This window comes from Podarcis liolepis (genome assembly GCF_965112155.1).
Source record: "Podarcis liolepis genome assembly, chromosome: 18".
In the NCBI taxonomy this organism is placed as follows: Eukaryota; Metazoa; Chordata; class Lepidosauria; order Squamata; family Lacertidae; genus Podarcis; species Podarcis liolepis.
In genome coordinates this window covers 10,300,979-10,327,235 of record NC_139572.1, presented here as the reverse complement: position 1 = coordinate 10,327,235, position 26,257 = coordinate 10,300,979, and the positions used below count along the sequence as shown (strand labels likewise).

The 26,257-nt window shown below is 47.4% G+C and overlaps 1 protein-coding gene across 1 annotated transcript in view; it reads left to right on the top strand.

The window, feature by feature from the left end:
- Window positions 1-26,257, top strand: part of MUC16 (mucin 16, cell surface associated) — a 51,391-nt gene that overhangs the window by 23,310 nt on the left and 1,824 nt on the right. The window contains exons 48-74 of the mRNA XM_083483540.1: window positions 26-186; window positions 583-650; window positions 788-960; window positions 1,895-1,921; window positions 2,077-2,216; window positions 3,827-3,897; window positions 4,343-4,515; window positions 5,495-5,521; window positions 6,995-7,140; window positions 7,232-7,299; window positions 7,676-7,848; window positions 8,300-8,326; window positions 9,816-9,958; window positions 10,363-10,430; window positions 11,545-11,717; window positions 13,159-13,185; window positions 13,278-13,423; window positions 14,760-14,827; window positions 15,573-15,745; window positions 17,338-17,474; window positions 18,573-18,640; window positions 19,952-20,106; window positions 21,642-21,805; window positions 23,775-23,842; window positions 23,975-24,147; window positions 25,133-25,171; window positions 25,373-25,452. Coding sequence (XP_083339666.1) covers window positions 26-186; window positions 583-650; window positions 788-960; window positions 1,895-1,921; window positions 2,077-2,216; window positions 3,827-3,897; window positions 4,343-4,515; window positions 5,495-5,521; window positions 6,995-7,140; window positions 7,232-7,299; window positions 7,676-7,848; window positions 8,300-8,326; window positions 9,816-9,958; window positions 10,363-10,430; window positions 11,545-11,717; window positions 13,159-13,185; window positions 13,278-13,423; window positions 14,760-14,827; window positions 15,573-15,745; window positions 17,338-17,474; window positions 18,573-18,640; window positions 19,952-20,106; window positions 21,642-21,805; window positions 23,775-23,842; window positions 23,975-24,147; window positions 25,133-25,171; window positions 25,373-25,452 — 2,936 coding nt within the window. The remainder of the gene's footprint in view (window positions 1-25; window positions 187-582; window positions 651-787; window positions 961-1,894; window positions 1,922-2,076; window positions 2,217-3,826; window positions 3,898-4,342; window positions 4,516-5,494; window positions 5,522-6,994; window positions 7,141-7,231; window positions 7,300-7,675; window positions 7,849-8,299; window positions 8,327-9,815; window positions 9,959-10,362; window positions 10,431-11,544; window positions 11,718-13,158; window positions 13,186-13,277; window positions 13,424-14,759; window positions 14,828-15,572; window positions 15,746-17,337; window positions 17,475-18,572; window positions 18,641-19,951; window positions 20,107-21,641; window positions 21,806-23,774; window positions 23,843-23,974; window positions 24,148-25,132; window positions 25,172-25,372; window positions 25,453-26,257) is intronic.

The window sequence follows — 26,257 nt, the reverse complement described above, 5'->3', positions numbered from 1 at the left end:
GGTTTATAGCTGTTTTCCTTTCCAGCTGTTTCACCCTTGGTGACCAAAGCACCAACCCCGACCCCACCCCTGGCGGTTGAACGATTCACCGTGAACTGCACCGTAACCAACCTCAGATACAAGCCAGAGATGGGAACTCCCAATTCGAAGGCGTTCAACTCCACAGAGAAAGCACTCACCACTCTGGTAAGACTGGTTCCAGTTGGCGTTGATTGTTTGGGATGCTTTGGTGGTGTTCCCTGGTAGTTTGACCTCCACTGACAGGCTAGGACTTTTTAGACATAAGCTTTGGTCCATCAACTGGCTATTAATTAGGTTGTAACTGTTGGGATGTGACTTGATGCTAAATTTATTAGATATTATCTTCCCTTCCTCATGTTTGTGAGTTCAGCAGCTTGAAAGGGAAGCTTAGACCAGCTAATTTTAGCCTTAATCCAGGATGCTTTAAGGCAGACAGGATTCTCCTGGTATTTCCCCCTTAAAATAACAATCACACAATCTCGTAAAAGGTACAAATAACATTTACTCACTCGGAATCTTGGATTCAAAATAACAATACTCAACGGATCCTTTCTTTTTCAGTTTGGAAGAGTCCTCCGCAGTAGCAGTATCGGCCCGGCGTATATGGGATGCAAAGTGTCAACTCTGAGGTCAGCCTTCCTTTTACTTGTAGACATTTCAGCTTTGATCATCTCTTCCCCAGACAGCAGCAGCTTCATTCCTCTCAGACCCACCCCTTGGGCCAGTTCCAAAGGCTCCTGCTCAAATCCTTTCTCTTGCCTTCCAGACCGGTGCAAAAAGGGGACGAAACCGGGATGGACGCCGTCTGCTCTTACCGGAACAGCTCCGCTGCCCCGGTGTTCGACCGAGTGAATGTGTATCACGAAATCGTTAACCGGACAAGTGGCTTCACCAAGATGGGGCCCTACGACTTGGAGAGATACAGTCTCTACGTTAACGGTAGCGTTTTTGGGCATTTGCACATCGTGCTATAGATTGCCTCAGGCGCCATGCTTTTGAGCGGCCTTCCCATTGGGGTGTCAAGGGGCTAAGAGGAAGATCAGGTCATTCACAGGTCAGAGAGGAAGGCAGGAGTCTATCGCGCATTTAGTTTCTTTATTAAGGGAGCGAGAAAATACTGTATTTTTCGCTCTATAGGACGCACCGGACCATAGGAGGGGGAGAACGGGGGGGGGCGGGATTCTCCCCCTCTCTGCTCAGCGCCCCTTCAGCGAAGCGGCAGGAGAGACAGAGCCCCTTCCATTTCTCCTCCTGCTTCGCTGAAGGGGCGCTGTGCAGAGAGGGAAAACTGTGCAGCGCCTCTCCAGCGAAGCGAAGCCTGGAGCGCAAGAGGGATCGGTGTGCACCGACCCCTCTCGCTCTCCAGGCTTCAGGCGGCTATCCGCAAGCCTTCCAAGCGCAGCCTTCCTGCTGCGCTCCGAAGGCTTGTGGATAGCTGCCTGAAGCCCCCAGAGCACAGCCTTTGAAGCCTCCGCAGAGCAGCGGGGTGAAGGCACTCCACTGCCCTGCGGAGGCTTTGCGCAGCCATCCCCAAGCTAGAACAGCGAGACAGAGCACTCCGTCTTGCTGTTCTGGCTTCGGGGACAGCCTTTGTACCCCCCGTCTCCCTGTTCTGGCTTTGGGCTTAGCCGCGCAGCCTGCATTCGCTCTATAGGACGCACACACATTTCCCCTTAATTTTTGGAGGGGGAAAAGTGCGTCCTATAGAGCAAAAAATACAGTACAAGGAGGCACCAATCCCAATATGGTGAGCTGCAGGGCAGAGGGGAGGGAGAATCTTGCCTATTTTCCTGCCGGTTTTGCCTTAGAGAAAAATGCTGCAATGTCTTCGTTTTCTCTCCACAAACTATCACCTCTTCTCTTTCCCCCCCAGGATATAATGAAGTCCCTCTGGAACCATGTAAGTAGAACTACGAAAGGCTGTAGAATCCTTACAAGAGGCATATGGATGTCTTGATAATGGCTCTAAAGAATGTTAGTTCTGCATTGAAATGAGAGCCAAGCTGACTTTTCTCCCTCTTGCCTAAGTCTGCCTCCATCTCCACTTTATTCCAGCAACAACTCAGACCCCCCCAGCTCAGGCAATGGAGCACTTCACCGTCAATTACACTGTCGTCAACCTCAAATACAAGTCGGAGATGGGAATTCCGCATTCGAAGGTCTTCAATGCCACGGAAAAAGCTCTCACCACGGTGGTAAGAGTCCGGTTCTGATCCAGTTGTTGATAATTGTTTGTGGTCCTTTTGGGTTGACATAGTCAGTGTATCTGCTGTAATGTTACTCCTTATTACATTACAATCAAAAATTTAAAAATTAGAACATGGACTTCCCTTCTGCCTTTCCATGCCTTCCTTCTAACATCTTTTACCGCTGCATATTATAATCACTCTGTCTTTTCTCTTTTCACATTTTATTTCCACATATTTTGCACTGCTGAATTTATTCTAAACCTGCTAGCGTTTTGACCCGTTTACAGAAGTTCATTTAGTCTACAAACATTTTCCAATCCTCTTTAAATGCTTTTTCCTACTGCTCTCCAATTCTGCTGGTTAGATTCACCAGCTCTGTGTATTCCATCATATTTGCCATTTCTCCCTCACTGGGACTGCCCCCTACCTCCACTTTTGAGCACATAAAATCCAAGCTGCAGTTGTTGCATAGAGAAATAAATTCTGGCAGTTCTTAGAAACATCTGACTCAATTATTCCTAAGAGAAATGCCTCTGGTCTTTTTGGGAACAAACTTTTAAACACCCCCCCCCATCTCATTATAAATTGTCTCTCCAAAGTCCCAGCTGAGCTCTTCCCATCACACAACGCCTGTGAGTCATCCTATTTTCCAGAGGGTAACCCACCTACAATCCCATGTAGCAGGTTTTTTTTGTAGACTAAACAAACTGTATTAGAAATAAATGCCACTCCCTGTAGTGATGTCTGTTGGAGATGCAACAATGGGGCAGGAAACCTTCTACATATGTGGTGGGAGTGCAAAGAGATAGTGGGATTCTGGGAAAATAGCTATAACAAACTGAAAAAGATGTTTAGATTTTCATTTGAAAAAAACCCAGAATCCTTTCTCCTAGGTATCATGTCAGAGGAAATAAAAAGAACAGTCAGACCAATATTTATGTATGCAACTACAGCAGCAAGGTTATTGATTGCCAAAAATTGGAAAAGCAGCAGCGTCCCAACCGAAACAGACTGGCTATCTAAAATGATGGAATACTTCCATACTGCCGAACTAACAGGGAGGATAAGAGGAGATATGGTACAAAAAGTGAATAAGAAGTGGGCTATCTTTAAGGAATACATCAAAATTTATGTGGAAAAAGTAGAATTTCTGACAGATACTGAGTGAATCCAGAAAATGATTAGAGTGAAAGGAGAGTAAAGTTAAGACAGAAGAAGAGATTAAAGAAATAATGAAATGTGTTTAAGCTAGTTGGAAAAATAAAGTAGCGTAACAAGGATGGCTGGAAGTCAAGTCACTTAGTGGGTGTCCATGTGGGGGTAGGTGTGTAGGTTTGTTGATATGTACGGTATAGGTAAGTATTATATAGAGTAATGTAGGTATGTTTTATGCTATGAAAATTTGGTAGTGTGTTGTGTACGTGTATTGTGTAAATGTATATGTATGTGTTTTATATGTTAATAAAATAAAATTTAAAAAGAAATAAATTCCACTTCCCCACCTCCCTTTTTTTTGGGGGGGGGGGGAATGCTGCTCCTGTCTACAAGGTATTTTTGGTAGCAATGATATTAACAAGTTTAAACAAAGTTTACCAACGGTATTTTTTCTCTTTCAGCTCGGCAGAGTCATCTCCAGTGGCAGCAGCGTCGGCCCAAACTATCAGGGATGCCAAGTGACAGCTCTGAGGTCAGCCTTCTCCAACACAACCCTGCCTTCCCACTCTCTAAGGCTCCTCAAACTGTGTCTGCACACCTCTGGGCTCTGTTCTGCCCTCCTCATTATTCTGCGTGTTCTTGGAGAGAGCTTGTTGCAGCCAGAGACTCCCTGGTTCTTCTGCAGCCTCTTGACTCCCCTCCTCTGCTTCAGCCGGGAGTCTGAACTGCTCCCTGTCACAGACTCCTCCTGCTCACCAAACCCTGTTGCCCCTTCAGGATCCAACACCACCTCCTAATCTTCCCTCTCCTCAGTGAGATCTGAGCCTTCCTCCTCTGGAGGTTCTGTCGAGGGTTCCCCGGCTGGCTCTTCCCACCACTCCTCATGCTTACGTTGTCCAGACGATAGGAATTGCATCTTCTCCATCACCTCTGGTCCACTCTGAGTATTTCTCTTTGCATTCTTCCTTTCCTTCCAGGCCGTTGAGAGATGGGGGCGAAACGGCAATGGATGCCGTCTGCGCGTACAGGGCACCATCCCCCTCCTCCCCCTTTGACCGAGTAACGGTGTACCACGAAATTGTGAACAAGACCAATGGCTTCACCAAGATGGGTCCCTACAATCTGAGCTCAAACAGCCTCTATGTGAACGGTAACCAGGTTTTCGATTTGTCCGATATTTCGATTGTTCGATTTGTCCGATATTTTCTATCTGCCTACTGTGTCTCAGAACGTTTAGCATATAAGCCAGTAGGGTTGCTAACCTCCAGTTTTAGGGCCTGATCTGCCCCACCAAGTCTGACAACTTCAGAAAATAGGTAAAGAAAGACCACTTCACCCCATCCATCCATCTCCTCCTCATTTTATTATTTGTACCCAGCCACTCTGGGTGGCTTCCAGCATATACAGGAACATAATAAAACATCAAAGATAAAAAAACTTCCTGATACAGGGCTACCTTCAGATGTCTTCTAAAGGTTGTATAGTTACTTATGTCCTTGATATCTGATGGGAGGGCATGTCACAGGGAGGGTGCCACCACTAAGAAGGCCCTGTGCCTGGTTCTCTGTAGCTTCACACCTCCCAGTGAGGGAACCGCCAGAAGACCCTCAGAGCTGGACTTCTGTGTCCAGGCTGGACAATGGGGGTGGAGACTCTCCTTCAGGTATACTGGGCTGAGGCCATTTAGGGCTTTAAAGGTCAGCACCAACACTTTGAATTGTCCCCGGAAACGTACTGGGAGTCAATGTAGGCCTTTCAGGGCCGGTGTTATATGGTCACGGCGGCTGCTCCCAATCACTAGTCTGGCAGCTGCATCCTGGATTAATTGTAGTTTCCGAGTCACCTTCAAAGGCAGCCCCACGGAGAGCACATTGCAGTATCCCAAGTGGGAGATAACGAGAGCATGTCCCACTCTGGTGAGATGGTGTGCAGACTGTCTCAACCATCGCACCAGGTGGAGTTGGTAGACATCTAGATGAAAGTGGACCAAAAATGCAAAAACATTAGCCGTTCCTGGTACAAAGAGACCCAACCCTATCCTAGGACAAAAGTGGGCGAACGTCCATGCTAGAAAGTGGAAGCAAGTGAACCCGATTCTGCCTCTAAACAAGTGTTCCTTTTCTTTCCAGGTTACAATGAAGCGTCGCTTCCTACAAGTAAGGGCATAATAATTGCAATGCTTAATTTTTATTTGTTGTGGGCAGGCTAATCCAAAATTGTGGTGCATCAGTGATTCTCAAAGTGGGGAGTTCTGTCCCCGGGGGAGAATGGGATTGCTTAGGGGGTTGCTAAGAGGCAAGGAAGGGGGTGCAGGAAGTGTAAAGTTCATTGAATGAAACTGAGTGGTTTTATTTGAATTCTGAATGAAAGGGCAATCAGTTGTTACTGTTCTATTGTGTCATGATCTTCCTCATGAGAAGCGCTCTTTCGAACAATGCTTTTCCTTTTTTGCAAATATTATTTTTTACTACGTTTCCAAAATTTCTCAGATTATCTTCAGATTAGATAATTACATAGCAGCTTTGTATCATGGATTGATTTCCCACCCACAGTGTTTTTATTCAAACCCGTTGCATCATTCTTGACTTAATTAATTCATCTTGGGTTGAACAATGCTTTTAAAAAAAGAAAAATTATATAGAGCAGAGTAGGGGTACTGGGGATGAGTTTTTGGAACCGACAGGAGGCTGCCCTGAAAAAGCGTGGCAACCTCTGATCTATCAGTTAGATGGATAGCCAATTTCAGCGCTGAGAGCCGGATCAGAAATAATGAAAAGCTGGGAGAGATCAGGAAACAAAGGCTGGAATTGAAGCCACATGTGTATGGAGTGCGCATCATCTCAGTGGGACTAATCAAGTGACTCAGGTCATAGGAGACATTTCTGGGGGGCCCTGGCTGCCAGGGCACCCACAAAACTATCACTGCAGGTGCCCAGCCAGGCGACCCAGCACGGTGTGTGCATGACAACACATGGCACGCCAAGGCCCAGCAGGGCCAGTCATCATGTGTGTGATGCTCATGCGGTCATGCGCATGCGCCGAGCACCCACAATGCGGGGCGGACCCCTCACCACCCCTGCACTTCTCATTATGCCCTGTAGCCCTATAAGCAAAAGGGGGCGCTGACTTAAGTTTTTTTAAGGGAGGGCAGCAGTTCCAGGGCCCAATGAACCAGACCCAGAGGGCTCAGACCCCTTGGATGACCCCCTTCTGGTGGGAGGATCTGGAGAAGAGAAGGCCAGCGCATTGTCCGGAGATGTCTGAGGCAGTAGGACAGGATAGTGAGGCTGTGAATACCTCCTGTTGAACTCCAAACCTCATCATCTTCAGCCAGCATGGCCAACGGTCAGGGGTGATGGGAGTGGTAGTCCCACAACATCTGGAGGGTCAAGTCTGGATAGGCTTGCATAAACAAAAAATGTTTCTGGCTGGAGTCAGAAAGAGTACAGGAAAGGCGTCCGCCGGTTGTCAAGAGGCAGGGAGTTCCAAAGGGTAGTTTCTGCTACACTCAGAAATGGATTTCTTCCAAGTGTAGAATGAGTATTATGTTCTGGTAATGCAGACTGGTGAAGTCGGGGGGGGGCATACATGGGGCAAGGCTGTGATCTCACAGATTATCTCCCTTACAGCTGCCTTGCCCACCACTCCTCGGCCTCCAACGGCAGTGGGTCACTTTACGGTGAACTACACCGTGACGAACCTCATCTACAAGCCAGAGATGGGCACTCCCCAGTCGAAGGTGTTCAACGCGACGGAGAAGGCCCTTTCAGCACTGGTAAGCCCCCCCCCCCCCCCGCCCAAGAGCACACCTTCTGCTTTTTTAAGGGCAGGAATAAATAAATGACAGCACCTTCCTTTCTGCCTAGATGGGTCGAGCAGTGCGGACAAGCAGCGTTGGACCTGCGCTCATGGGATGCAACGTTTCGGAGTTCAGGTATGGAAGCGGATGGTTGCTTTCTTATCATTATTTTAAAGGTGGTCTTTGAAATTTTATCAGGCAAGTAAGAGATGCAAAATAACAAATATGTGACAAAGCTTGATTGTGAATTTAGTCCTTGTATTAAAGACCTCAATGCACATCTTAATCTCTGGCCGGGCAAGCGGCTCACATGGAGCTTTCCATGGTACTGAAACGTCTGACCTGCCTTGTCCTCTTGGAGGTGCCACTCCAGCAAAGTCCCTGCTCCTTGCCAGAACCACTGGTCCTTTCCTGGGACATCTAATTTAGGGCCAAAAGTGTTGAATTGGAAGGAGGAGGAAGAGATCCCACTTAGGAAGAGTTTTTAAGTTTTTAACCTTTCCATTTCCAGATCCATAGATGACGGGAAGAGCACTGGCGTGGACAGTGTCTGCCGCTACCAGAGAGACTTGATGGCATCCCCTTTTGACCGGGTGCAGATGTATCGGGAGATTGCCAACAAGACAAAGGACTTCACCAAGATGGGGCCCTACGACCTGGACCGGGACAGCCTCCTCGTGAATGGTGAGGAGAGGAAGCTTGCTGTTATGGCTGAAGCATGTGGAGGTGTTCTTGTGGAAATCAAACCACAGGACAAATCTTGTTTCTCATCTGAAGCTTCTCTTTATTCCAAATACCTGGGGCAGAGATCTCTGCTCTGCTGAGAGCCAGAGGGTCCTCTGAACATGACACAGAGCCCAGAATATTTCTGCAATGATTGATAGGCCATAAGCGCAGAGACTTACATCCTCAAATATAAATGCAATATTACATAATATTCAAAGCAATATTTCAACATGTTCCAAAATAGTTGCTTACTCTTTAAATTCAGCTTGTGTTGCTGTGATTTACTGGCAGTGTATGGTTACATGTGTTAGAACGTTGTTCTCCATCCGGATTTCTTTAGCCTGGGTGGGACATTCCCCCAAAAATGTGCTCTCTGCGGTCTTCTAACAAGTCTTCCCTCCTTCAACAGGTTATCATGAACCATCTCGTCAACCCGGTAAGTGTGCTATTCACAGAACTGCGACACCTCCACCACATCCCAACCGAACATAGAAAAATGCCCTATGCAGAGTCAAACCATGCCCACTTAACTCAATATCATCTGCACTGACTGGCAGCAGCTGTCCAGTGTTTCAGACTCAAGGGCCTTTCCCAGACCTGCCCTGGAGATGCTGGAGATTGAACCCTATGCTTTCCTTTAAATTAAAGCAAAATTCCAGCCCTCGTGGCCGGTGGCGTAGCGTGAGTTGCCAGTGCCCAGGAGATTGCAGCCACAGATGTAAGAAAAGTATGGAGAGGTCACTTCCTGATTTGCATGGAGAAGCCATTTTCAGTGAAGCCCAGCGGCGGAAGTGTGCAGCTGTGTTGAGGCAGCACCAGATATTGAAATTTTGCGCCCGGGGCAACCACCTCTGGGGGCCCCCCATGCTACGCCACTGCATAGGGTCTGTCAGTTGTTGGCATAACATCTTAGCTTCTGCTTTGCCATGTATCTCAGCCTCAGGGCAGCCACCCCTGTGACCCTCCCTCACACCACGCCACTGCTCGTGACCTTACCTGCTGCCTTGTGGGACAACTGGAGGGCCCCGCACAAATCCAGAGTGGAGTCCCTAAGGCTGTTGGATGGTGCCTTGTCAGCCTGCTTCCAGCAACTCCTTCAGTCAAGCGAGTGCCAAACGTCTTGCTCTGCTTTCTTTGGAATTTATAGGACCACCTCTCCTGGTCTGCCTCGCAGAGGACCTTAAGGTCCATGAATAATCATAGTTTAGAGGTCCCAGGCCCTAAGGAAGTCAGACTATCCTCCCCCAGGGCCAGGGCCTTCTCAGTGATGGCTCCGACCTGGTGGAATGCTCTGTCCCACGAGACCAGGGCCCTCCAGGATTTAACCTCCTTCCGCAGGGCCTGTAAGACAGAGCTGTTCCGCCTGGCCTTCAGTTTGAACTTAGCCTGATCTTTTATTCCCCTTCCTTCCTTCCCTCCCCCTCCCCTTTTTATGAAGATTCCCCGCTCTGGGATCCCACAGCTAATTCTCCCCTGGTCTCCTCGCTGGCCCAAGTAGGACTAATTCAGCCAGCTAGCCCTGGTGATCATCTAATGTTTATTGGATGGATTTCCCCCCTAAATTGATTTTTGAATTCTGAATTTATTGTTATTCACGTTTTATACTGTATTTTATGCTGTTTTTTGTTGCATAAATTAAGTGTTTTAAATTTGTTGTTAGCCGCCCTGAGCCCGTTTTTTGAACTGGGAAGGGCAGGGTATAAATAAAATTTTATTATTGTTAATAATAATAATAATAATAATAATAATAATAATAATAATAATAGACCCCCTCAGTGAGACCTCCAGACACACGGCTCAGGGCTTATGGCATTTCAGGTGCGACATGAAAAAACTGTTTCAGCTCAGCTCTTGGAGAGCGCAATATTCTTGAGGAGACAGACATGTACGTCAATAATGGCTTCTTCTTCTTCTCCGTTATGCAGACCTTGTCCCAACTCCTCCCCACCCTCCAGCCAGTGAACGCTTCACGACCAACTTCACTCTGACCAACCTCAGATACAAAGCGGAGATGGGGGATCCGAGTTCGAAAGCTTTCACTTCCACGCAGAGAGTTGTGACCACTTTGGTGAGTCTCAGTATCCCTGTACATCATGAGCACAGGATAGTAGTAGCTTACCATCAGTTGGTTTAGTCATAGAATCATAGATTCATAGAATCATAGAGTTGGAAGGGACCTCCAGGGGTCATCCAGTCCAACCCCCTGCAATGCAGGAATCTCAGCTCAAGCATCCATGACAGACGGCCATCCAATCTCTGCTTAAAAACCTCCAAGGAAGGAGAGTCCACCACCTCCTGAGTAAAAAGTAGGTTCTACTCTAGTCAGCGGGACTTATTCCCCAATAAGCGTGTGGTGCAGTCTTTCCTAAGCCTGGGCCAAAAGGCCAGGCTAGATGCCAGACAACCCAGAGTCAGAATTTAATAATTCCTTATCCAGAGTCGGGCTAATATGAGATTCTTTTCTGCCTTTAGCTGGGCCAAATGTTGAGGAAAAGCAGTATTGGAGACGCCTATTCCGGATGCAACGTTACGGCTCTACGGTAAGACGTCTCGACATTCCGGAACCTTCCATGTGGCTATAATTGATTTGAACCCAAATGTTGCCAGTATTTTCATTCCAATGAATTTCAACACCAGTGTCCTGCAACCTTTAGCCGAGAATCATAGAATTGTTGACTTGGTTTGTTTAGCAAAGCAATGAGTAATTCTGGTTGGTTTGTTTTTTGGAAAATATGTTATAGGGTTGTTGTTGTTTTCAGAAATGTTTATTAAAGTTTTTGCAATACAGTAAAACTACATCTAGAACATCATAAAAAAGAGAGAAACATCAAAAGAAAAGAGAGGAAGACAAAGGAAGAAAGGAAATAGAGGAGGAAGACAATAGAGATGATAATAAAACACACACACACACATATATATGTTAATAAAAGGAAGGGCAGGGATTGAAATATACACAATGGAACATGATGAGATGAAGACTTAAAAAATAATAATGTTAAAATGAAAAATTGTTTTAAATAATAAAGTGACAAGTAAATTAAAATAAGTTTTATAAAGCAGCAAGAGAGGAAGAACAAGGCACACGTGAAAGAAGGGTGGGAAAGCAACTTTTAAATATTTAATTCAGATTAATTTGTTAATTTTTTTGGAAAGCAATAGAAATTACTAAAGATAAACTGGGGGGAAATTATAATTGTAGGGTTGGAAGGGACCCCAAGGGTCATCTAGCCCAACCCCCTGTGAAAAGAAATTCCTGTTCAGTCAGAGTAAAGGGTGGTGCACCAAAATGAAATAAAGGAAAAGGAAAAAGAATGTAAAGCAATCAATGGTAGGATTTGAGAACCACAAGGCCTGGCCCTCCAGATCTTTTGCTATCTGGCCCTTGGCAACTCTCCCTAGGCCACACCCCCTCTCCCTAGGCCACACCCCTCACCTCACTCCCCAGCTGACTGATTTTCACCAGGCTAGAGATATGCCCCTGCAGATCTTGCCCTTTACTTGCCTGCAGAGGATTCTGTGACTTTGGGTAGCAGGTGGTACAACGATTGCCATTTCTGCCTCTGGCATGCGGCCCCTGCAGTGCAGCCCCCGGGCCGGAAAAGCGCTCAACCCCTGCCTGCTTAGGGACTGACCATTGTGCCTTCGATCTTGCAGGTCTTCGGATGGTGGGACAGCAACTGCAGTGGACACAGTCTGCAGCTACCAGCGAGATGCAAGGGCGCCACAATTCGACCGAGTGAAGGTGTACCAGGAGCTGATAAATATGACCAATGGCTTCACCAAGATGGGGCCCTACACTCTAGACAAGGACAGCCTCTACGTCAATGGTGCATTTTTAATAATAATAATAATAATAATAATAATAATAATAATAATAATAATAGCCCACCACTCTGGGAGGCTTTCAACAGAAATAAAAACACAATGAAGCATCCACAATACTTCAGATGTCTTCTAAAAGTTCTATAGTTTTTTTATTTCCTTGACATCTGCTGGGAGGGCGTTCCACAGGGCCAGTGCCACCACCGAGAAGGCCCTCTGCTTGGTTCCAGATAACCTCACAATGAAAGAACCGCCAGAAGACCCTTGGAGCTGGACCTCAGTGTCCGGGCAGAACAATGGGGGTGGAGACGCTCCTTCAGGTCTACAGGGCCGAGGCCATATAGGGCTTTCAAGGTCAGCGCCAACACTTTGAATTGTGCTCGGAAATGTACTGGGAGCCACAGTAGGTCTTTCAGGACCGGTGTTATATGGTCTCTGCGGCCGCTCTCAATCACCAGTCTAGCTGCCACATTCTGGATTAGCTGTAGTTTCCGGGTCACCTTCAAAGGTAGCCCCATGGAGAGCGCATTGCAGGAGATAACCAGAGCATGCACCACCCTGGTGAGACAATGCACAGGTGGGGAGGGTCTCAGATGGAGCCTTGGACACAGAATTGACCTGCACCTCCATGGACAGCTGTGAGTCTCAAATGACCCCCAGGCTGCACACCTGGTCCTTTAGGGTCACAGTCACCCCAGAGAGGACCAGGGAGTCCCCCACACCTGCCGAACTTCTTGTCTCCCCCCAGAACAGTACTTCTATCTTGTCAAGATTCAGCCTCAGTCCATTAGCTACCAACCACCTCCAGGCAGGTGACTCCAGGTGAGGAGTCTTCTGGGTCAGCAGAGAGAGAACACCTGGCTTCACACACAACAAACTTCCCCAGTCAGCAGGCTGCAAGACAGACCCTGAATACATCTTTGGGGGTTTTTTTAGATAGCATGGCCGCTAGTCCTCATGAAGGGCAGGAGTAGCAATTTTGTTTGTTTAGCTATAAGCCCTAGGCATAACAAAAGGCATAACAGCTGAGCCACCCATTTGGCAGCTGAGGCAAATGAACCCCCAGGAGTCCATAATTTTCTTCTTCTGACAGCAGGAGAGCATGCAGACTCATTTGATGCAAGATTTTTTTCCCTTGCGGCTTGATGGATATATTTCACAAGGATCTTTGAACAGAGGAGGCTGGGTAATGCAGTGAACAATGTCCCCTGTAACTGTTTTTTTGGAATACACAGAGGGTGATTTCTTACTGCACCATCCATATATAAAAGATATTAATATTAAGCATTAATTCTGCGGGGGAAATGCACAATTCTACATGGAGGCAGGAATTCATCTGCAGTTAGTGACAAAGCAGCCTCTGCTTGGAAGCCTTTATTTTTTATAAAGGGGGAATCTTGTTTCTTGAGCAGAAAACTTAGTTTCTTTACTGTCTTTCCTTTCCAGGTTACAGCGACCTGCGTAGCATTCCGTGTAAGTATTCCAAAGTGCCGCCATGCAAACGGAAAACTCTCCGATCGAAACGACTCCCGCCTTGAAATTCACATTGCTTCTCCTCCTTCCAGATCTCCCCGCCGCGACCCCTGCCAAGATGCCAACTTTGCGGAATTTCACGGTCAACTACACCTTGTCCAGCCTCCCCTACATGCATGACATGGGGACCCCGGGTTCTCGCAAGTTCAACGCCACAGAGAAAGCCCTGAACTTCTACGTACGTTTCATATCCCCCACTTGTGTGCACCACCTGCAGCACAAGTAGCCCAGTCCTGGAGACTTCCTGGTTAGACTACTGCCCTGCATTAGATGTGGGGCTTGCCCTTGAAGACTGCCTCCAGTGCTAGAAACTCCGATAATATAAGCTAGATGCCAAATGGTTCCTTAAACCAAGGTTATAGTTGCCAAAATGGAATGTCTATTTGCCAACTGGCTCTAAAGTCCAATTGATGGACTGACTGTGATTGATTCTCAGCTAAACATCTGGCTAGTTCACCTTGAGCTAGTTTTAAAACTTTTTGTGCTCAGGCTGCCCACAAAAAAGAACTTTGGTTCCAGAATTTCATTCTGAGTTATCTGTTTTTAGCCTATTGTCATTTTAATTTCTTGAAAGTCTTAAATTATGGCTGTTCCTTTTTCTTACGTATATTTTTATTGCTTTACCCTTTTTTTGTAATCAGCTTTGAGGCCGTTGTTTTGCTTTTGTGCAATCAAGCAGTGCACAGATTTTATAAAATAAATAAGTGGCATATGGACCTGGGTTGCTAAAAGGGGCTCTTGCCACTGGACACCACTGTTAGTTGTGGGTCCTTGGAAAATGCCTCCCTCGGCCAACTCTTGATGCCTCTTCCCTCTTGAGAAACCTTTAATATCTCTTCCTATCTCTTTATTTATTTATTTTGCAAAAATCTATACACCTCTTGATCATAGGAAACCTCAAAGCACTTTACAAAAAGTATACAAAAGTAATAGTAAAAACAATTACAGTGGTACCTCGGGTTAAGTACTTAATTCGTTCCGGAGGTCTGTTCTTAACCTGAAACTGTTCTTAACCTGAAACACTGCCGCCGTGCAATTTCTGTTCTCATCCTGAAGCAAAGTTCTTAACCCGAGGTACTATTTCTGGGTTAGCGGAGTCTGTAACCTGAAGTGTCTGTAACCTGGAGCGTATGTAACCCGAGGCACCACTGTAAAACATTCAGAAAAATAATAACAAACAAAACCAGCAGCAACCTAAAAACTCATCAGCATTCTAAATTTCTGAGTCTAGTAAAAAAAAGGTCTTTAGCAAGTGCAGCAAAGAGTACAGGGAAGGTTCCTGTCCAATGTCAAGAGGCAGGCAGTTCCAAAGTTTAGGTTCCACCATGTGCTGAAAGATCAATTTCTAACAAATGCAGAATCTTCTTCTTCTTCTTTGGCGATCACTCATTCGGTGGCACCATTAACAGTGCCCCCTCCACAGATCATTCTGCCTTTCAGGCAACGCTTTCAAAGCGACTGATCTGCAGGTGACGGACCTCTGTCAATATTTTTCTTTCCTTTCCCACCTCCAGATGGAGCCTCTTTTCAAGAAGACACACCTTGGCCCGGCGTTTGCGTACTGCCGAGTGGAGAGATTTCGGTAAGAGGCTGGGGTGGGCAGCTAAGAGGGTGGGCCTTCCAATTCCAGCCAATTCCCCTGGCAGGCCTCCCGAGGTAGACTGCTGTTGAGCGTGGATGTTCCACATACCCATTTTGAGCCCCAAACCCACCCCCCACCCCATTGACAGGGTCTGGAAACCAAGCCGATTGAGGAACGGTTGAAGGAGCTGGGTAGGCTTAGCCTGGAAAAGAGGAAACATCTTCAAATATCTGGAGGGCTGTCGCAGGGAAGATGGAGAAAGCTTGTTTTCTGCTGCTCTGGAGCAGAGGACCCCCTTTCATTGCAGGGGGTTGGGCTAGATGACCCCTGAAGGACCGCCTCTGATTTATACGATTGTATAATGTGCAAGGGACGCAGGTGGCGCTGTGGGTTAAACCACAGAGCCTAGGACTTGCCGATCAGAAGGTCGGTGGTTTGAATCCCTGCGACAGGGTGAGCTCCCGTTGCTCGGTCCCTGCTTCTGCCACCCTAGCAGTTCGAAAGCACATAAAAGTGCAAGTAGATAAGTAGGTACCGCTCTGGCGGGAAGGTAAACGGCGTTTCCGTGTGCTGCTCTAGTTCGCCAGAAGTGGCTTAGTCATGCTGGCCACATGACCCGGAAGCTGTACGCCGGCTCCCTCGGCCAATAAAGCGAGATGAGCGCTGCAACCCCAGAGTCGGTCACAACTGGACCTAATGGTCAGGGGTCCCTTTACCTTTATAATACGCATTTGCCTTTCCTTAGGGCTCCACAAACCAGGCATGGTGCGGCGGTGGACACTGTCTGCAGCTACTGGGAAGACCTTCTCCCTGCCCCCTTTGACCACATGAGGCTTCACCGGGAGATCAGCAACCTGACGAGGGACGGCACGAGGCTCGGCCACTACAGCCTGGAGAAGGACAGCCTGTCTGTGGATGGTAAGCCAGTTGGGGGCCAGAGGCTGGATGGGAAGAACCCAAGACCCATGGAAATCGACAGGCTTAAGCCATTCATCATTGCGCCCATTCATCTCACTGCCTTTGCTCCTTTCCCACCCTGAGGGCCTGAGTTACCTTCCGAGGGCCGCATGCCAGGGGTGGGCGGGACCAGGTGCAAAAGTGGGCGGGGCAATGGGGATTCCTTTAGTTGTGATTCCTGCATTGCAGGGGGTTGGACTAGATGACCCCCAGGGGTCCCTTCCAATTCTACTCTTAATGGAGAAATCTGAGGGCTCCCTTGGACAAAAAACAAGGACACCAGCCAGGAATACCAGTGCAAAACAGCAGCCAGTAGGCTTGGTCTTTATTGAAGACTGTTGCCACAAGACTCCCACCTGCCACCAGGTGGAACAAGATGGAAGTCCCAAACAAAAGAGAACCCAAACTTTTATTAGCTGCTGATCCCCCATGTTACATCCCCCCAAACTACATCACTAATACTTCATGGTTACATCATGAAAGGGGAGGTCTGGGGGCAGTAATCTGAGCATCCTGGACCCTGCCCCATGCCCTCCACCAAACACCCATCAAGTGAAACAAAAGAGATATTTACATTTCCCTGTTTCCCAGCCAAGTTCATCATACCCTTTTGTCTTCATCTGGGTTTGTTATTTCTGGAATGGCTACCTGTCTGGCACTCAGGTATCAGGATGCCAGGGATTATCACTCAGGCAGAGGGGCTGCTGAGGAGCTGAGCTCATATGCCTATATGAATTTCCCAGTGAACTTGTACATAGATACATTGATCAGTGAATTCTTACATTTGGTATCGTGCAGCAAAGGCCCTTTGAATAGATAGGAAGAAACTGTGATGTAGTGTTTTGTGGGGACAAATCACAAAAGTCACAAAAGCGATTGTGCTGGTTTTGGTAGTGGGCTGCATGTGCATGATATCTGCTGGAGGGGCAACACCCCCCCAACCTATACATAAATTCCTGCAACACTACGATTCTATAAAATGTAAGCTTTGTAGAGAATAGGCTAGTTTCTACACACACACACACACACACACACACACACACACAGCCCTCTCTAGCCTTCGTCCAGGCAAGCTAGAGGCCGGATCTGAGTTTGAAACACCCAAGGAAGGTGTGGAACAAGGAGGGCCTAATTCTTTTTTTTAAAAAAACCCCGATTCTCAGTTTTGTACATTTCAATAATTTTACAACCATTTTAACATTTCAAAACTCGACTTCCTTCCCTCTCTTTCTGCGGTTCCTTAAATTTGTTTTTTTTATAATATTTTTTGCATATTCCAAATTAACTTAATTGACCCTTTTATTCATTATACAGTACTATTTATACAATAATCCTGCCAATGTTCTTATCTGTTTACAATTTATTTCTGAATATTCAAAAAACCGTTTCCACTGGGGAGGGCCTAATTCAGTCCTCCTCTGAGGGCGACTACATTCACACCATGCCTTTAAAGGGAGGTAAATCCAGGACCATCGCTATAAAATAAGGACACCTGGAGGTCCTGCCATTGCCTACACACCTGTTCACCACCTGCTCCTTCCAATTCCTTGCAGGATACCCGCCAGTCGTCAGAGGAGGGGAGGAAGGAGTTGGCTATGAGCTCGGCTTCACGGTCATCAACCAGAACTTGACCCACACGGACCCGTCGTCTCCAGAATACCAGCATGTGAAGTCTGCCATCGCCCACGAGGTCAGAATCTGTGCGCTGGGACTCACCAGACCCTAGAGGGCATAGGAGCCTTGCGGAAAGGGTCTCACGCAATTTCTTCAGTGTCCTCATTTTCTATGTGTTATATTTATATTGAAATAATTTCAGTAGTAAAGAAATGAAGTGATAGAAAGGGGGGAAAGAGGAGAAGTGAGGGGGGGAACCAAAGATGTGTAATAGATAGATAGATAGATAGATAGATAGATAGATAGATAGATAGACAGACAGACACACACACACACACACACACACACAAAATGCAATGTAATAGACTCCCGTTCATTGCAATCTAAATTGATATAGTGTTATTATCCGTGTTAAATTTTTAATTGACCATTCTCGCACCTTTCTTCTGCCGTTCTGGAGTTTAAGGAAGAAGAATGACAAAGCCTGTTTTGTCTAATCCCTTTGTAAAGCTGTCCCTAAGAACAGCAGCTGGATCAAACCCAAATTCTGAAACCCTCACAGCAGTCTGTGCAGATAAAATGCAGCACTGAGATCGCTTCCCATTCCTATTTTTATTTTACCATACATACGTATGGCAACCCATGTCACATTTCCTTAAGAATAGCTCAACAACAACAACAAACTCAACAGCTTTGCCAAGAAAAGACCAACTTTTGTGTCTGGATTTTCACTTTTTGAAATATGGCAGCCCTATACAAGCGCCTTCCATTATTTGTAGAGGAGGCCCATAGCTCGGTTGTAGGGCGTCTGCTTTGTATGGGGAACGTCCCAGATTCCACCCCACAGCATCTCTAGGTAGGGCTGGGAAAGACCCTCTATGTTAAACAGTGAGGCTGCGTGATTTTTCTCACGCTTTGCAATGCACAGAGGCAGCATGGTGCAGTGGTTAGAGTGTCGGGTTAGGACCTCAGGGCCCAGGGTTCAAATTCACACCAATCCATGGTGCTCAGTGGGTGTCCTTGTGGGCCAGTCGCTCACTCCCTGCCCAACCTACCTGGTAGGGTTGTTGTGAGGGAAACCGTATTAGCCACCTCCTTGAAGGATGCAAATGCAATAATAATAATAATAATAATCCCAGCAGTTCCTAATTTCAGTTTGTTCCACCCACTCCAGTTAAATCAACTCTTCCTCCGGAGTGCCATCCGAAACGGATTCAACATTTGCAAAGTAACTGGACTGAGGTCAGTACTGATAGGAAGGAAAGTGTAAGCAGTTGTCCAGGCTCTGAGACATCTACCTAAATCTTTGGAATTTTTGGACTTCTTTATGTTGAGGGGCTCCAACTCCCATCATCCCTTGCATGTTGGCCTAATGCAGGGGTGTCAAACTCAAATTCATCGGGGGCCGCATCAGCAGTTTGGTCACCCTCAAAGGGCCGGTTGTATCTGTAGGACTATGTGTCCTGACATTGTTAAAAATCCATTTTTTCCATATTAGTTTGTTTCCTTTTTCTTAACACCGTTAATACAGTTGCGCCTTGACTTCGAGGAGCAACTCATAGAACGTTGTGTGGTAGCCTTTTTTGAGGTTTTTGGTGATTTTTGAAGCTTTTCCAAAACTTTTCCGACACCGTGCTTCGCAAGACAAAAAAATCGCTAGACAAAAAAACTTGCGGAACGAATTAATTTCATCTTGTGAGGCACCACTGTACCTTCAGCATACACTGCTTTACAAATGCACCTTCTGAACAGCACTTTGAAGCTCGTGCAATTTCTTCAGCCACAAGATAGCTGGCTTTCACTGCTGCATCATTTTTTGCTGTCATTTTTGCAAAAATATTCCGTTGAGAATGCAGGCTACCTTTTAATTCTTGGACCTTTTGTTGCTTTTCCTGGTGGCTAAGGTTAGCAAATTTGGCTCCATGTTTGGTCTCAAAGTGCCGGCGTAAATTGTATTCCTTCATCACTGCCACTGCCTCATAGCAAATAAGATATACCGGCTTGTCTCCATTAATCACAAGCATGTATTTCCCATCTCTCCTGAAATTGCCTTCCCTCTGCATCAACTTTTATTTTCTTGGACATTTTTGGGTTATTTGATTGTAGTTTATGGTCCCTATACCACTGTAAAGTGACACGGAAGTGGTTTCCTGAATGCATGTAAAGTGGAGGTTTCCTGTGTAGAACGGCCGGCGCCGCTAGAGGGCAGACGTTCTCTGGCTTGTAGGCTGCCACGCATGCGCTGAAGAGGCGGCTTTATTGTGTAAAAAAAAAAAAGCGAGAATAAAAGGTGAAGGCTGGCAGCCGGCAGCGGCTACACATGCCACATGACGAGGTCTGGGGGGCCAGATTCGGCCCGTGGGCCTTGTGTTTGACACCCGTGGCCTGATGGGAGTCACAGATAAAAACATCAGGAGAACCTTGTGGGATCAGGCTGGTTTTTTGAATTAACCATGTTGTTCAGAGGGATTGCCTGCCTCTTGGGGTTGGGTTTGTTTTTGTCTGGGATGTCCTCTTGCCCCTGACTCTTCCTCTGCCCATTGCAATTCTCAGGCACGGCTCCATCGTGGTTGACTGCAAGTGCTACTTTGACCCGGCGACAAACACCAGCCAAGAGCTCGTCCGAGAGACCTTTCAGCAGGAGACGAGGAACGCCACGTCTCTGTGGCTGGGAAGGCAGTTCCAGCTCAAGGGCGTGACGGTGCGAGGTACAGAAACACCCTTCAGCATAAATCAGGAAAGGTCACCGGCTGTGAAAAGTAAAACACGCGTGGTTCTGTTGGGTCCACGATTTGGACCAGGGCAGCCTTTGCTCAGTTGATCAATGAAAGCCAACAGACTCAGGAGATCCAGGGAAAATACTCTTTTTAATCAGCTGTGTAAAACAGTGGGCAACACTTTCAATACAGAGAAAGAAACTGCTGCAAGGGAAAAAACTTTCCCCTTGCTCTTTAAAGCAGGGGTCAGCAAACATTTTCAGCAGGGGGCCAATCCACTGTCCCTCAGACCTTGTGAGGGGGCGGACTATATTTTTGGGGAGATGAATGAATTCCTATGCCCCACAAATAACCCAGAGATGCATTGTAAATAAAAGCACACATTCTACTCATGTAAAAATACACTGATTCCCGGACTGTCCATGGGCTAGATTTAGAAGGCGATTGGGCCGGATCCAGCCCCCAGGCCTTACTTTGCCTACCCCTGCTTTAAAGCTTCTCCGTCCCCCGCTCTCCCCCTCCTTTCCTCCTTACAATTCCTGTTGGTTGAAAACTTGCAGCTAACAGACTTCCCTAAACGCCCATTTCATATCTACTTCCTGATATGTGCCTCCTCCCTTTACATACCACCCATGTTCATGTAAATTAGCAGTTTAAGGACAAGGGGTGTGTTTTTTAATATTAATGAGGCTCTAGATCATGCGCAGAGCCCTCGAGCTAGCATCTGCTAAATCTCCCAGTTTAGGAACTAATCCTAAACTATGGTTGCCAGATTTTTTTTCAATGAATCCGGGGACATTTTTTAAATTATTATTATTTTGAAGCTGAGTAGCAACAGGGAGTCAGTAGTGGGGATGGTGAAGCAAAAGTCCCTGGGCCCAAGCACACATGCACATTGTATAAAGGTGCAAAGCCCTTCTTTTGCACCCTGTGAAACATAAATGTGCAGAGTTTTTAAAAAAACTGGGGAACGGCGCGCCACACGCCTGTGACTCCCGAGCCTCCCCCGATCTCCTGCCCCCTTCCTCCTTTGTTTTGACTGATCGGGGGAGGCTCGGGAGTCGCTGCCGGCTGGCCGTTGCCCAGTCTTTTAAAAATTCTGCGCATTTATGTTCCACAGGGTGCAAAAGAAGGGCTTTGCACCTTGAGGGGCAAAGAAACCGCACACCTTGCGCCCCTCCTGGGCAATGGCATGTCAAAATGCAAGCAGATAAATAGGTACTGCTCTGGCGGGAAGGTAAACGGTGTTTCCGTGCGCTGCTCTGGTTCGCCAGAAGCGGCTCAGTCCTGCTGGCCACATGACCCAGAAGCTGCACGCCGGCTCCCTCGGCCAATAAAGCAAGATGAGCGCCACAACCCCAGAGTCGGCCACGACTGGACCTAATGGTCAGGGGTCCCTTTACCTTTACCTTTAGGTCATGCAAACCACTCTTTTAAATTATATCAGCTGGGAGCACTGGGAACCAAGGGGACGGTGGCCGAAGGGGTATTTTTTTGAATTTTTAGGATCCTTCCTTCCTCCCCAGCTCCCGAATCGGCCATTGAGTCCGCTACTGCCGCCCTGCCGCCCCAACTCCAGATGAAGAACTTTGCGGTCAATTTCACCATCACCAACTTGCCGTACGCAGGGGAAATGGCAGATCCCGACTCGGATGTCTACTGGAAGACCAAAATGAGTCTTGAGAGCGAGGTAAATTGCTCAGGAGAGACGCTAAGCAGAGTCCAGGCCTCACTCCTGACTCTGCCAGGCCCCCGGGACTCCCTTCAGGCTTGGCCCTGACCAGCCTTCTTTCTCTCCCTCCTCAAGTGGAAATATGTATATGTACTGTTATTTCTCGAACTTCTATATCCTGCCTTTCCTCCCCGAAGTTCCCAAGTGTGAAGTTTAAGAAACAAAGCGAAAGCATTCTAAGAGCCGATCCAAATATTTTAAAAGAGTTAGAATTAAAATCATCTCAAATCATGTTTTGTTTTATACTCTTTATTGGAAAATGCAGAGTACAAAATTAAAACTGCACAGGGTAATCATAAGACACAAGAAGTAACACCTATGTGGGAAATGAAACAGAAAAAAATATATTGTGCATATTACAAAAAAGAGGAAATTGTTATTGCAGTTAACCATGCCTTAATTGGGATGCGGGTGGCACTGTGGTCTAAACCACTGAGCCTTGGGCTTGCCGATCAGAAGGTCGGCGGTTCGAATCCCCGTGACGTGGTGAGCTCCCGTTGCTCAGTCCCTGCTCCTGCCCACCTAGCAGTTCGAAAGTACGTCAAAGTGCAAGTAGATAAATAGGTACGCTCTGGCGCACTGGCAGAGGAAGAAGAGTGTGGGGGATCGCACCACCCATGGCAGTGCGATCCCAGTAGGGTGCCATTGCAGCTGTCCCCACCCCACCCCTCAGGTGGCGCGCCATGCCCCCAGGACGTGCGCCAGCCCCGCCCCCGCCTGCTCTCCACCCCCTGGTGCCAGAGCATGAAGCTCTGCCACTGCTCCGGCAGGAAGGTAAACGGTGTTTCCATGCGCTGCTCTGGTTTTGCCAGAAGTGGCTTAGTCATGCTGGCCACATGACCCGGAAAAACTGTCTGTGGACAAATGCCTGCTCCCTCGGGCAGTAAAGCAAGATGAGTGCCGCAACCCCAGAGTCGTTCGCAACTGGACTTGAACTATCAGGGGTCCTTTACCTTTATACCTTAATCAAAAATGGTATTTATAAAAATGGATTCCAAATATCATTAAGTTTGTCCATGGACAATTTTTTAAATCATCTCAAATCATGTATTTATTTTGTTTATATATCTCCTCTTTCTCTGAGGTGCTCAGTGTAGCTTATGTGAGGTTGGTGGGCCTGAAAGGTCACTCAATGAGCTCCACAGCTGAGTGGGGATCGAACCCTGGTCTCCCCCCGAGCTGAGAGGGCAGCCAGCCTCCATGAGGAGCAGCTACCACAGGGGCACAGCAAGCAAAGTCCACCCGTTGCATCCTGCACAATGCCCACAATGAGGTTAGGGGGCACAATCCTTGCCTTGCCCCAGTCATTGGCAATGCATATTATGCCACCCGACTAAAATGTTCTTGTTTTGCTACGTGAACTAAGTTTAATATTCAAATAAAGTGGCTATTATTTCCAGAGACTATTTAATTGCTGAAGGGTGAAGGGTTGGTTTTCTGCAGGGTGAGGGGCACCTGCTATGTTAAAACCCGTGTAACAATGGCACAGGCCATGCCAACGTGATATGACTCAAAGAGGGACCTGAATTACACCTCTCTCTGGCTACGTTCACCTTATGCTTCCAGAGAAAGCTGCAGAGATAGCGCAGGATAGTGCACACCCCGGAAATGATCTCTTTCAGCTTCTGCCTTCTGGAAGAAGGTCCAGGGTTATAAAGACTAGGACTAGCTGTCTGAGAAACAGTTTCTACCCAAATGCGATTTTGATTTTAAACGCAGTGTAAGGTAGTCTCTGTGGGAGTATATTGTATTTAATTATGGGGTATCAGAGTTTTTAGGGGGCTAACCAGGCTGGGATAGCAGGCTTGTTGGTTTTTGAATGTCTAATGTAGATTTTTCAATTTCATTGTTCTGTATGGGACAATGACAATAAAGATTATCGTATTGTATTGTATCGATCCTGTTCTTCCCTTCTTCCTCCAAACAGCTCCACCAGTTATACCAGCGCAGCAGCCTGCAGAGGGAGTTTGTGCAGTGCTCTGTCGAGAGCTTCAGGTGTGTGTTTGTGTGGTTCGAAGGCAGTCTAAGTGAGGGTCAGTAATCTCCGCTGCCATTGGGAGTCTCCAACATCCCTGCTTAAGTCATGGCGGTTGACCAACATTTGGCTATGATTTAATTTTTGTATAGACCGACCGGCCAGCAGACCGAGACGGGGGTCGACACCGCCTGCGCATTCGCGATGGATTCGTCCACAAGGACGTTTGACCGAGCTCTGGTGTACGATGCGTTTAGGAACTGGACGGGCAATGCCACAGCGTTGGGGGTGTACACACTGGACAACAGAAGTCTGCTGGTCAGCGGTAAGAGTGCAGTGGGTGCCAGAGGTCCTGGACAATGGCAGAAGCTTCTAGGGGAAAGTCAGAAGGGCCTGCAGGATTAGGCCAATGGGTCATCTAGTCTAGCGTCCTCATCTCACTGTGGCTCAAGAGTCACTCTCCCCTGCCATGGCTTCCAGCGACTGGAAGCGAGAAGCATAATTGCCTCCAAGGCTGGGGTGTATGGGGTGCTAAAGGCACTGGTGTTTGTGTGTTACCTCTGGTGGGGGACATACCATGCTCCTTTTGCAGTCGTTGGTCCACCTTTGGTCCCTACCTGCACCCAAACTCTCACCTGTGGCTCCTGGAAGCTGTCAGCAGGCAACAGCGGCCACAACCCAAGAAGGGCTTCAACTGGCCGGCTAAACCAGGCGAGGGGAGCTGATGGGTCCCAATCCCTCGGGGAGTTAGGGACTTTCCCTGCATGCGGAAACAGACTCCAGCAGACAGGGTGGACGAGACCAAGCGTGGGTCCAATGGTCAAGAAGGTGGTCTCTGCACATGCTGTAGAAGGAAGCGAGGAGAAGATGGGACTCACCTCCTATCTGGGAGAAGGAAAACTCTGGTCCTATACCTTGAGGGACATCTTTGGGAGAAGAAAAGGCTAAGGAGGAAAGCCTGCACAAATCTGGAGTAGAGTCCCTAAGATGGTTGGATGGCACCTTGTCAGCCTCCTTCCAGCAACTCCCTCAGCCAAGCGTCTTGCTCTGCCTTCTGTGGACCCCATCAGTGAGGCCGAGAGGGGAGTCTTGTCCTCTGGGCAGCTGAGGACCTCCAGACACAACACCCAGAGTCCAAAATGACTCCCAGGCTGCGCACCTGGTCCTTCAGGGGCACAGTTACCCCATTCAGGACCAGGGAGTCCCCCACACCTGCCCGCCCCCAGAAACAATACATTAGACGGGGCCCTTTTGGCTTGATTCTGCTCTTGGGTTCATTTCACGCTGTTATGTTTATGCTCTATTTACAGGTTATCCTTCAACAGTGACCCCAGTGCAACACCAAGGAGGTTAGTGATGCTTTATTGGTTCAGTGTTGATTCGAGGTTGGAGGGGTCCCGGTTTCTGGTGGGTAGGTCCCCTCTTTCAATTTTTCCACCGTCCATCAGATTTACTCAAATGCCCCAGCCTCAGAAGCTGCCCATTTTAATTCTCCACAATGCCATGGGTCAAAGCCGGCCAACATTTAATACTTTTTTTTAATCTTTCAGGGTTACCTTTCTGGGCCATCATCCTGATATGTCTGTCTGCTCTCCTGGGCTTCCTCCTCCTCTTCCTCATCTGCTTCCTGGTATGTTCATCCTCTTCATTCAAGACAGAGGGGAAAGGAAGTTCTTTCCTCTTTTTTATCGTTCTTTATTTTAAGAATGTCCTGCCAACCTAGCAGTTCGAAAGCACATCAAAGTGAAAGTAGATAAATAAGTACCACTCTGGAGGGAAGGTAAACGACATTTCCGTGTGCTGCTCTGGTTCGCCAGAATTGGCTTCGTCATGCTGGTCACATGACCCGGAAGCTGTACGCCGGCTCCCTTGGCCAATAAAACACACCTTCCAGCTTGTCAACATCCTTTTTAAATTGTGGTCACCGTATTCCAGGTGTGGTCTGCCCAAGGCAGAATAGAGTGGGACTATGTCTTCCCTTGACCTGGACGCTAGACTTCCGTGAATAATAATAATAATAATAATAATAATAATAATAATAATAATAAATTTATTTATACCCCGCCCTCCCCGGCCAGAGCCGGATTCAGGGCGGCTAACACCAGTAAAATTACAGTAAAAATATAATGGGGGGGGGGGACAAACCAATTTAAAATACAGGTTAAAATGCAATTTAAAATGCAGCCTCATTTTAAAAGTAGCCCATAGATCAAGACCATAAGGGGAGGGAAATATAAAGGTCAGACTGAGTCCAAACCAAAGGCCAGGCGGAACAGCTGTGTCTTGCAGGCCCTGCAGAAAGATGTCACGTCCCACAGGGTCCTGGTCTCTTATGACAGAGCGTTCCACCAAGTCGGGGCCAGTACTGAAAAGGCCCTGGCCCTAGTTGAGACCAATCTAACCACCTTGTGACTTGGGACCTCCAGAGTGTTGTC